At 34.1% G+C, this 11,921-nt stretch overlaps 1 protein-coding gene across 1 annotated transcript; it reads right to left on the bottom strand.

The window, feature by feature from the left end:
- Positions 1-2,187: 2,187 nt before the first annotated feature.
- Positions 2,188-11,642, bottom strand: LOC141900817 (uncharacterized). Its single transcript, XM_074787867.1, has 4 exons — positions 11,597-11,642; positions 2,562-2,676; positions 2,310-2,490; positions 2,188-2,227 (listed from the first exon to the last, which is right to left on the bottom strand). Exons 1-4 carry the CDS (start codon positions 11,615-11,617, stop codon positions 2,188-2,190), a joined length of 357 nt encoding a protein of 118 aa, XP_074643968.1. The 5' UTR covers positions 11,618-11,642.
- Between the last annotated feature and the right edge of the window lie 279 nt (positions 11,643-11,921).

Here is an 11,921-nt window from a genome sequence, read left to right as displayed (position 1 = left end):
GAACATTATCGCCACATAGCCTATACCATCTTAACTATTCTAAAACTTGTTACATCGTTACAATGTAAATCTTTCTGTAAAACTTTGAATACTGAATCATTCTTCTTCTACTGCATCATGAAGGTATATGGCCCGTGGGCCTCTTGTTATATTTATTGTAATTTAATAGAACCTACAAAAACATTCGATGCAAATGAAAGTTCAATTTGTAATTCTAGTTTATTAAGTAATTTGCCATTGAAAATGTAAAACAATTAGGAACACTAATAAATTATTATTTATCTGAATGTGAAATCAAACCTTGTATTTCACAATTTGATAATTTCAAATTAGAAATTAGAAATCATAATGGATATCTAATTGAAATAAGAAATCATAATGGATATCTAATTGATTTGGATAATGTTCATGTAATTTATGAAAGATGTAATGTGTAATTTTACTCCCAATATAAATATGAATATTATTGTTGGAACGAGTATATGTTTTGGTTTTGATTTCAAACGTGAAAAAGAAATGAAATTTGATATTAATGATGTGATAACACATATTAAAAATACTACATTTAATTATGAAACAACTATAAATAAAGTAATTTTTATAATGTAGAAATAATTAGTGATTTTATTAGAAAATCTTTAAAGTTATGAATTAGACGAAGATTTTATTTTTGATGATAAAGAAAATATTATAACTGAAATATATGAAAATGAAACTAATGATAATATAAATGTTGAATTAATTAAAACTAAAATAACAAAATATTTTGAAGATGGTAATTTTTCTTCTTAATATATGGTTCAAAAGTGGATAATTAATTGATTATATAATGGAGTATTGGAGACAAATTGTATGGATTATATTATTAGAGAATTATATCATGATCTTCAGATCTTAAACATTTCATTTCATGATTGCTAGTTTCTTCATTAAAAATACAATTTCTATAATCTTTGAAATGAACATTTCTTCAATAACGTGCTTTGTTATTCCGATCAATTACATTGATTCATGAGTTTTAGTTGTATAACTATAAATTTTAGATCTAATTCATCTTTAAATTTTTACTGCTGCTAAGTTTTCACCAAATAATCTATTTCCTAAAGATTTTGGATATGTTTGTAAATGTCTAATTCTCTTTCCATTGCAAACTTTTTCAATATCATTTCTATTTCTAATATTTAGGGTTTTCTGTTGCTTCACAGAAAACCCCATTGAAATTCGCGTGATTATTATTATTTTTTTCCCTTTTCCACACAGTTTTTGTTAAAAGTGTAAAGGCTTCCTTACCTTACCGCTGTCGCCGATACAATCAATCCGTATGATATCCTTCAGCTCACTTTAATCTCCAGATACTGCATGGGAATTTTGATAAATCCACGTTATAAAGGCACTGTCGAGCCGTAAACATCGAAAATTTGGCTCCGTTCAATTAGTAGCCATGTTGTCTTTTCTTTCCGAAATTTCTCTCTTCTTTATGAGGAAGAGCTATCGAATTATTCCCTCTCTTCTCCACAATCAATTTCAAAGTAAATTCTATGAATTTATTGCTCAGCGGGTCCGAGTCCAAGAGTTTACGAGTCCGGCGTTCGCGTGTCTGACAGGTTTACGGGCATTTGTTTGTTACCTCTTTAATATTTTTGATTTCTTGTTATTCCGGTTATTTCATTTAAGTATATTGCTGATCAGTTCATGTAACCAAATGCGTCAATAAACTTCACTGAGAACCTTAGTGTCAGTGGTATATCGCTAATGCGACCCCTGACACTAAGTCGCGGAAGCCATATACGCGGTGATTTTAAATTCTTTTTAATTCAACTCTAATTATATCATCACTACTCAGCTCTCATTCAACCGATTTCAAAAAATAAACCATCATTGCAAACCTCTGATCTTTCTTGTTCTTACTGTTGTGTTTATTTAGTCATTTTGTCATCGCATTTTGTGTATGAAACGATTTTTCATGACTTGTCAAATAACCACGAGTCGCGCAGAGCGGTATCCATTGTTGTGTTGCTAAGATATTGATTTTTTCATGCGGGTGAGTCTCGCGAGGAACCGTTTTTTAGTAAAACAAAAGCGGTAATAAAATATTTCTAGAGGCAATTTCCAGCCACTTGAACTTCAAATATATTCTTTGGAGTGTAAACAATGAAAAGATAACAACATAAGGTCAGTGTAGGTAGTTTAATTATTGAAATCGGATGAGTAGTAGTCAGCATCGAAACTTTAAAAAAGAAAGAAATTTAAAAATCATTACATCGATCATAAATATAGTACTTCAAGAAAAATCTATTCTTGATACTTACTCATCACATCGAGGAAAAAGAGCTGGTACAATGATGGTCCCAGTACATTTATAGAGCAACAATCGAATTAATTCAACGTGTCTTCGCAGAACAATCTCAAGCGGGACATCACGCGTCATATTATTTGTTCCAACATGGACGATTAGTTGTTCCACATTCAGCATCTTCACCTTTTTCAATTCTGTAATATACAACTAATCAGTAACCCAATGAAAATGAACAATATAAATCAGTACTGAACCGAGAAATTACCTTCCATCAATGTTTCAATGGTTCCTCCGGGGCACACGATCCTTGTCCATTCAAATAAGCCTACACCATCTAGCCCAGCATACTTTAAAATGCTGTCTGCTACGAGACCAATACGCTACAAAAAAGATTATTTGTCAGTCTCAGGCCAATATCACAGGGAGGTGTGAGAGAGCACACTGGTTACTGTAAGACCCTACTATATGCAAAAGAAGTGACACATATATGTATATCAATGTGATAGAATTGATTGAAAAAATTGTGCATAATAGTAGCTAGTGCCCAAAAATAGAACACAGTGTTATTGAAGTGAAAATTTCTAAAAACTTCTGAAGCGGTGCTTATTTGGTAGCTACATGGGTATTCTAATTGAATAAGCATAAAGATAAGCGTGCACACACAGTAAGTAGCCTATGCATAAACAAGGGCCAGTTTCACCTTCACCTAAAAGTCCTGCAGTATGAAGACTAACTTGTTCACCTAAACCACCTCTACCAGGCTGTGGAAGGCCTAACATCAGGCACTAAATTAAAAAGATTCCTCTAAATCAAATTATCTATAAACATCCTCTTAATTGCAGGCAGACTGATTCAGGGAGGGGTGCAGCCCAAAATAGGGCATACGTATCAGTATCATATATAAATAAAAATCAAAAGGGCACCAGAAAACATAACACCTATATTTTGGAAGTAGGCCTACAGAGAACATGTTTTGGAATATAAGCTTTTTAAAAATACTTGTTGATATTTTTCATTTTCCCCTTAAATTTCAGTGCAACTTAAAAGTTTTAAGGGGTGTACACCCCTGTATACTCTCCTGATCTGACCCTGAATTGCCACTTAACAAAATTTCTCAGCTTAATTGTTGGCTAACTAGCTCAGTGAAACTGGGACCAGACCTAATGCATACACCCTCAGTGGCCAGGGCCAGGATTGAACAGTTAGGCTATATAAATAAAGGAATGAAAAGTACTTATTATGAAATTGGTTAGGCTATCTATCTGCAACAAGAAATACCTTTTCATTGACTCTGAATACAGGGAACTACCATTCTGTTTCGAGGCCTTAAAATTTATTGTTTATTTTTTGTTGCTGGATTTGGAATGGTTGTTGGAATATTTAAGGCCTAATAGGTGGTGACTGTGTACGGGCAACATAGGCCTATACCCAGTGGCATGGCAATGGCATGCCACTGGGTACCCACTACTGCACTATAGTATACTGCCTACGGCTACTGCGACTGGTGGTTCGGTTGGCAGAAATTACTTGTTAACATTGGGAGGGGGGGGGGAGTAAGCGTGGATGAAGACAAATTAGCCGAGTTAGTAGCAAGTAAAGTGGTGGCAGTACAGTAGGCCTAGCGACAATGTGAGTGTGGTGGTAACGTGGCCGTGGTGGCAATAACAAGACTCCAAAACTGGCAAAAGCCAAAATTAAAAAGCCCTGCCGCCGCGCGGTCGCGACGCCTGCACCACCGTGCACGGTGTTACCCAGTGAGTTTTTTATAATCTTGCAATCTACCTCTTTTTTCAAACCAATATTCCCACCAACTGGTCCGGAGACAAGCTTAACACGTTCGGAAAACATGATTCACAATCTTTTAATCAACAGCCAGCAAGACTACACTTGACGGCAAATTCAAATTCAGCGGGTAACCGTTAAAAGTGAGTTGTTTAGCTGTGGGGGTAACAAAAAGGCGATCTTGATGACGTCACTAGCCATCGACCAAAACAGGCTTTCAACCTTTTGCAGAATTACGTTCGTCTCAGAGAGAAAACAAACGACAGAAAAGTATCAGGTGATTATCGATAGCCTACTACGGTACACACAGTTGACAAACAGTGTTAGGCCTGTGCCGGTTGGTGCGTACTGGGAATAAATATACTGGTTGGTCAGTTGGTTTGGTTGTGAAGTGTGGAAGCTAAGAAAGCCTACCACAGTACCGGTATTTATTTGTCTATAGGTCTATTATATAGTAGTCAATACCAGTAAGTACGTAGTTGTTACTCGTACGTGACTGTACGGTGATCTCCACAGGTTAATCGTACGTGAGTTCCCTACTGACGCCGTACGTGAGTTCCTCTAGTAGCAATACCATTTTTTAAGTACGAAGTTGTTACCCGTACGTGCCAGTGACTGTACGGTGATATCCACAGTTTAACCGTACGTGAGTTCCCTAAAAAGGCCGTAAGTGAGTTCCTAAAATATGCAAACGTGCAATATGCGTGAAAGAATAGAGTTTGGGTTAGGTGAGGCTAGGCTATTTGTAAATCAAATTTCATCCGACCTGCAGTTACGTTCTGTGGCACAGTGGGTAAATCACTGGACTACAACTGGATTTTTTTTCGTTTCGTTTCGAATCCCAATATTGCAAGTCTGAGCGTCAACATACTCACATACGGCTAACCTGTAGAAATCACCGTACTGGTAACAACAGCGTTTTAAGTACCGGGTATTAAGTGAGTACGACAAGCCTACCATGCCTATGTACTACAAACACAACTTTTTCCCTCTCGTCGGCCCTACAGTGATGTTACTATAACTGGTGCAATTATAACATGGATAGGATTTGGCCAGGACTAGTCAAAGTCTAATTCAGTCTATTTACTAATTCACTCGATAGGCCTATTTTTAAAACAGGGATCATTCATTTATTACGTACGCATAAAATTTGATTATTTCAACCCCCTCCCCCTCTGTACGCAAAATCTGCCATTTTTTCATGTACATTAAGCATTACAGTACGTAATTTACCTGACCCCTCCCCCTCCCCTAATGCGTACGTAATAAATGAATGATCCCACAATACAGTGAAGTATTCACACGCAGAAAGGCTAATTGATTTGAGTCATGTGATTAAATTTGGCCAGGCCTTCTCTGACCTGCTGACATAATTAGTCAATGTGGTCACGGCTTGTATACCCGAAATCATTGTAGGCCTGTACATTTTGCTGTTCGTAGGTTTGGTATACCGATTTCTCCATTCTTGACTGATAAGTGACTGACTGATGGTACAGCGTATGCATTATACAATTGTTCCAATGGGAATAGGGCCTATTGATTGGTCTTATTATTTCCTGCTTTAGAATACTGAAATAAGCCCAACGTTCATTCAAATATCCAACATCGGTGAAAGTTTGATTACTGTATACATGTACTGTAGGTTTTCATGTTGTATGAATATTTTGCAGTTCAAATGGGTATGATGCTGATTCCAATGTCGAATGCATGCAGTTAGATGGTCAAGGAGAGTCAACACCAAGATATCTCTCTTCGACCGATGTTGCACTATAGAAGATCTGATTCTTTCAACTCAAGGAAAGTGATTCAACACGATCGACATAACACTGGAATAGGTTTGCAGTAACTAACGGTTCATTTCATTTAGTCCTATGTATTTTTTAGCCAATTTGGATTTGATTGTAATTGAAACTCTGGAACAAAAGACAAGTTGAAAAAAACACAAGTTATGCTTGATTCTCATGTTCAAATTTAATTCAAATTCAAATTTATTTTATTACATCATATTTACAAAGCATATCATTGGTTCATACAGTAATAAAAATTGGGACAGAACAAATATTATTACAGAATTTCCAAAAAGGCAATGAATTTCTATAACTAAATGAACATTATATTTCTAATAACTCAGATCAAGAGTGACTCTACCGTTTATTAGGAAACACACGCAACTAGCGGAATAGGTTTGATTTACAGACATGTTGCAGGTATCAATTGTTTATCACTATAGAATTTGTAATCCATAAAAGCCAAAATCAACATCAGCCGAAAACCCAGACCAGATCAATTCATAATTTATTGATTGAATCTACACTACAATATATGTATTTATTCAAATATTTCAATAAAAACATTAACTTCTTAAATCTATTCTAAATCATAATACGTTCTTATCTGTAAATCCACTCAATCTATCGACTCAGCAGGTGCTTAAGATGAGTTCTTAATAGGACAGATCCATTTTTAAGCATGGTGATAATACAGTATCATGATGTTTGAATGCCAAAATAAATGCCTGGTCAAATAAATTAATATTTGTTGATTGTACGTCCGCGTATGTTCGGTTTCAAACCTGATCATATTTAACGTTTACACAGTGGTAGCATATTAGGTTCGAATCTGTCAATGCATTTGATTCTATGTATCGATATTTCAATTTACTACAATTCCCAACTTTCTGAATGGCTTTGCAGAAAACCCGTCATCGCTGCTTCGCAGCTATATTTTCATATGTTTTTTCGTGGAACACATTATTCATTAATTAAAAAAAGTTTTTTTCTTAATCTGTTTTAGATATTGTTCTTTGTTTTGTGTTAAAATCTATATATTTTTCTAACCATTTAGATTGACAAAATGAAATATATCTATGTACTGTTTTAAATATCATTGCTTGTTTTAGATAGAATTTTAACATTCTATAATGAATAACAGAATTAAATTTATTTTCTTGAGTAACCATTAAAATTTATGTATGAAAATGATTTTCAGGTTTAATTCCTTTTTTTGTAATCTTTTTTTGTTTAACAGTAGAAATAGCCTAGACTAAATCGTTCGGCAGAAAATAAATTCATTTTTTTAGGAATAAAATCGTACTAGACAAATAGACCTTTAAGTCTGTGGTCCTCCCAATCAACATCGTCATAGAAGATTTGCCGGCAGATGTAAAACATTATAACCACTTAATACCAAAGTATAATCTACCAATGCTTCAAGGCCCATGGGCTTCTTGTTTCAGAATTAAAATTTAATTTAAAAAGTCTAAAAAACAATATTTTTATCCACGTAAAATCATTTTTTATAATTATAATATATCTATAACATCATTTTATCATAATCTTCTGATAAATATAAAGGTTCTAAAGGTTCAAATGTAAAATGTTTTATATTATTACCATATTTATTTGGTAATCAATTAAATCGAATACATTTATTTTCACATTATTATCTCTTTTTATTTTTGGAATTGGTTTAATTTTAACAGGAAAATTATCTATCCTATAATTATTTTCAAACTGTTTATAGTGTGTTAATCTACAAATATTATGATTTGCTGGATGTAAACAACTTACAATATAAACATTTATCATCAAAATATTGTACATTTATGACAGCATTAGTTTTAAATGGTAACTTTAATATAACTCGGTGCATTTATATTATCATCTTTATAATATAATAGATTATTTTCATCTATTGGTTTTGATTAACTTAATCTATCATATTTTGTATTTTAAAAATTTTAAGTCATAAATATAATTTCATCAATTATCAAACCAGATCCTTCAAAATGTGTCTCTTCTATTTTTTTTTTACGTCATTATAACATTTATCTAAATCATCACGATATGTTGTTTTGAAATAATATGTTGTGAATTAGATTGAATATTATATATTGGTTTAACTTCTGATTTTTTGAATTGAACTTGTGAATCTATACTTATTCTTGGATATTCTTCATCTGTAATTATTTTCATAATATTTTCCATATTTTTTAAATGTTTTTTACTTTCTTCCAATATTTCTTATTTGAAATTAATTCAATTAATTTGCTTATTTTCATAATCTGCATTCTCAGCAACTGTTGTTTCTTTGATATTTGTTATATTTTATATAAATAATATTTATATATTAAATGAATTGGATGAATAGCATCATGGCATGAATCATATTCATCCAATTATATATTCTATATTTCAAAATGATACAATATATATATTAGATATTATATTTCATATTTTATAAAGGTGATAATTACATCATAATACTTTATAATAAATATATTAGATATCATTTTTTAATAATCCATAAAAATAATAGTTATATATTAAATGATTAGCATAAATGGCATAAGTGGCATATATATATATATATATATATATATATATATATATATATATATATATATATATATATATATATATATATATATATATATATATATATATATATATATATATATATATATTATAACCCTAACCCTAACCACAACTGTTAAAGCACGTCCGACAGCGAGGAAAACCAAAGCCAAACTGATTTATTGAGAATAGTGGGTACATATTAGGTTCAAATCAGACGATGCAATATAGGCCTTTGTATTTAAATCTTCTACGATTCCAATCATTCTGAATTGCATGGCACAGCTTAGCAGATAAGTTTTTTTCTGCGGCTGTCATTCATCTGCTTCAAGAGGCTTTCAGCACAGGGGCTTGGATTTTACTTACAGGTTGTTGATAATCTCGCGAGAATGACGCTAAATATTTTGAACTGCAAATCATTTTAAGATATGACAGAAATACCTTGTGTTGATATTGTTCATTTATCCACTTTTAAGTTCTGGTAAACAATTGGATCAGTGTCAGGCGGTCCATACGGCTTCGCGTTCGCCTGTGAACGTATTGATGGGGCGGATACCGCTGCGCATGGACAGCGTATCAATTCCCCAATTGGTTTGCCAAATGTGTCGTGGTTGAGATTTGCACAGATATTTGAATTTTCAATTCTAAGAGCAGATTCTTGAATATCTTAAAATCCTATCGCTGCAAGGATTTACTTCATTATCCCGAATAGGGACTTGCGAGTTTTCGAGTAAAGGTACATACGGTACAATGATAGGCTGTTTATCCGTGACCAACGCGTGAGTACTCAAGTTATTATTCCTAAACTCAGAATAGCGAGCCTTAAGAAGAGCTTTTTAAATAAAATCAGGCTACCGGGTTCTAGTCAAGTTTTCTGAGCAAATAGTTAACATGTCGTATTTCATTAGGCAAATATGAATGGTCGCAAATTTTCAGGGCTCGAAGAAATAATCCTTGAGCTAAATCAAGCTTGATACCAGGAGAAGCAAAATAACAAGAGGACCGGAAGGTCCATATGGTCGAAGACAGAGTTTAAGATTGACTAGTAGTGGGTGGATGTATGAGGAGATGTCATTGTGAGTGATAATAAATTCAAGTTTATCATTTCTTTTTTCCTACTATACGCTCACCGAACTGGGCATTTTTCGTCTTTAAATCCGACTCAGTCTGTGTTTACACGATGCGGGACACGCTTAACTCTCCGTGTGTACATAAAGCACTGCTGTCCCTTTAAGGCGGGCATCCCCACCAAAAAGACAAACTTCGTGTGTTTGTAAAAATGACATCAATGCGTGCAAATGTCAGTATCTCGGCTGTTCCCTTTCCCAGTCGGTCTAAACCACACCGCCCAGTTTATTATCAACCTTTTGAGTGTATCAGCGCGTGACAGCACAGCGGAGACCACCTGTGAGCCAGCTACGATGCCAATATGGTCGTCGACCATACAAAAATGGAGGTCTGGTAGTCGGTGGGTTTCCATAAATCGAGAATTCCAAAACAAAGACACAATTAAACATCAAAATATTAGGAAGGGGTATTTTATCGTTTGATACTGGTTCGAACCTGAAAGACAAAAATGTGTACAAAGATTCAAAGAGAACATCGTCCATCGTCGTAAGTACACCGTCGACTTATCTGAGCCAGATTCTAAGATAAATATTGTTATGGAAGGGTAATATTTTAGAATTCAACGTCTTTCTATGAATGAATTGACTAGGAATCGGTCTAAGAGTGTTTCTCTATAACGATACCAAATAACTCTTCGTAGAAACAGTTAGAAACAGAACTAAACTAGCAGTCCAGTGACACCATGTCCACTTTGGAAGTGCTCACCAATCTAACAATTTCAACATTCAACGCCTTCTCTTGTGATCATATAAAAAACCAATGACCTTGAAACGCATCAAAATCATAGAACATGTCATTAGCTACGATTTTGTATTTGATTGCGATAACAAAATATGCCTCGTAAGTAATTTAATATGGTAATTCTAAGTTAATCTTCTATTCAACACCCTCTGGTGACCATATGCAAAACCCAATGATCTTGGATCTCACCACAATCATAGAACATGCCATGAACTAAAACTTTGCAATTGATCATGGTAACAAAATATACCTAGGAACCAATATAATGATGAAATACTAAGTAATTCTACTTTTCAACGCCCCCTGGTGACCATATAGCATAACTAATGTGCTTAAAACCAACCACAATCATAGACGATGTCATAACCTACAACTTTGCTATCGATTGTGGAAACAAAATATGCATTGGTACAACTATGATATAGAAATACTAAGTTATTGTATTATTCAACGCCCCCTGGTGACATATACAAAAACCAACGACATTGAAACTCACAAAAATATAAGAACACGTGATGAGCCACAACTTTCCAATTGATCGTGCCAGAATATACTTAGGTATCAAAGTAATGTGGAAAAAATTTTTCCCACCTACGAATGAGTACTGATGACACCAAGATGGCCGCCAATTGCGTCATAATTTGCTGATCAAAAACACCTGTCTCAGGTATAAAAGATCCCTTTCCAAAGAATACCCATCACAAATTGCAATGAGAAATGTAAACTAGTAGGAAGCTACAGGAATCAGAATTCGGGAAAAAATTGACAATTTTGGCTTCTAAAAAGGTCATAGGACGATCGACCCAATTTTTTCCTATGCTGATGGGCTCTTGGGGGATTCAAATATATACGAAAGATCAAGGTTTTTGATCAGTTGACTCATCTTCAAAATTTCCCTCAAAAAGTTAAAAAATGTGTAAAAAGTGCCGATTTTGGCTACAAAAATGGCTGCAAGTCGGCTATTTTTAATCTGACAGGGCCAGTTCTTGGGCTGAAGATGTGTCGGATGATCGGACGAAGGAACTAACGAACGGACGGACGAAAAGTGAACGCAATAGCCTGCTGGGACTAAAGTCCCAAGTGGGCTAAAAGGTGTCATCCTTAAAAATAGAGACGATACGATCATAATATTACAGTCTGCATTGTAATAATCGAGAGTAGGTCCAAGCGGACATGCTCTATGTTTATGATCCCTTAGTTTTGTTCTGGGTCGTATATAAATATATCAAAATTCCTGTTGTACCTCAGTATACCCAAAGATGATTAGAATATAGTAGAAACGTTGAATAACTACCAGCTCGAGGAAAAGGCTCATTATATCCTCGTCTTTATTATCTGGTTCCCGTGATATTACCTTGCTATCACTTTTCTTCCCGTTTAATTAAACCGCCAGCGTGGTATATTTCATAAATTCTATTTACAGGATGTTTGCTACCAGGCGGCACATGCCTAAAAGAAAATGGCATTACTACAACTAACTGCATTGGCTATAGATGTATGAACCAATCTGGAATACTTTCGATGAAAAAATACAATGGAGGTGAGTATTGATCATAATTTCCTAGTCCTTAGCAATGAATTGTATAAAAAGTTCATTTCAAAGTAACATATATTTGGAA

The sequence above is a fragment of the Tubulanus polymorphus genome, chromosome 2, assembly GCF_964204645.1.
Source record: "Tubulanus polymorphus chromosome 2, tnTubPoly1.2, whole genome shotgun sequence".
Taxonomy (NCBI): Eukaryota; Metazoa; Nemertea; class Palaeonemertea; order Tubulaniformes; family Tubulanidae; genus Tubulanus; species Tubulanus polymorphus.
Note: the sequence above shows the minus strand (reverse complement) of the source record. Positions and strands in the feature narration are given on the sequence as shown.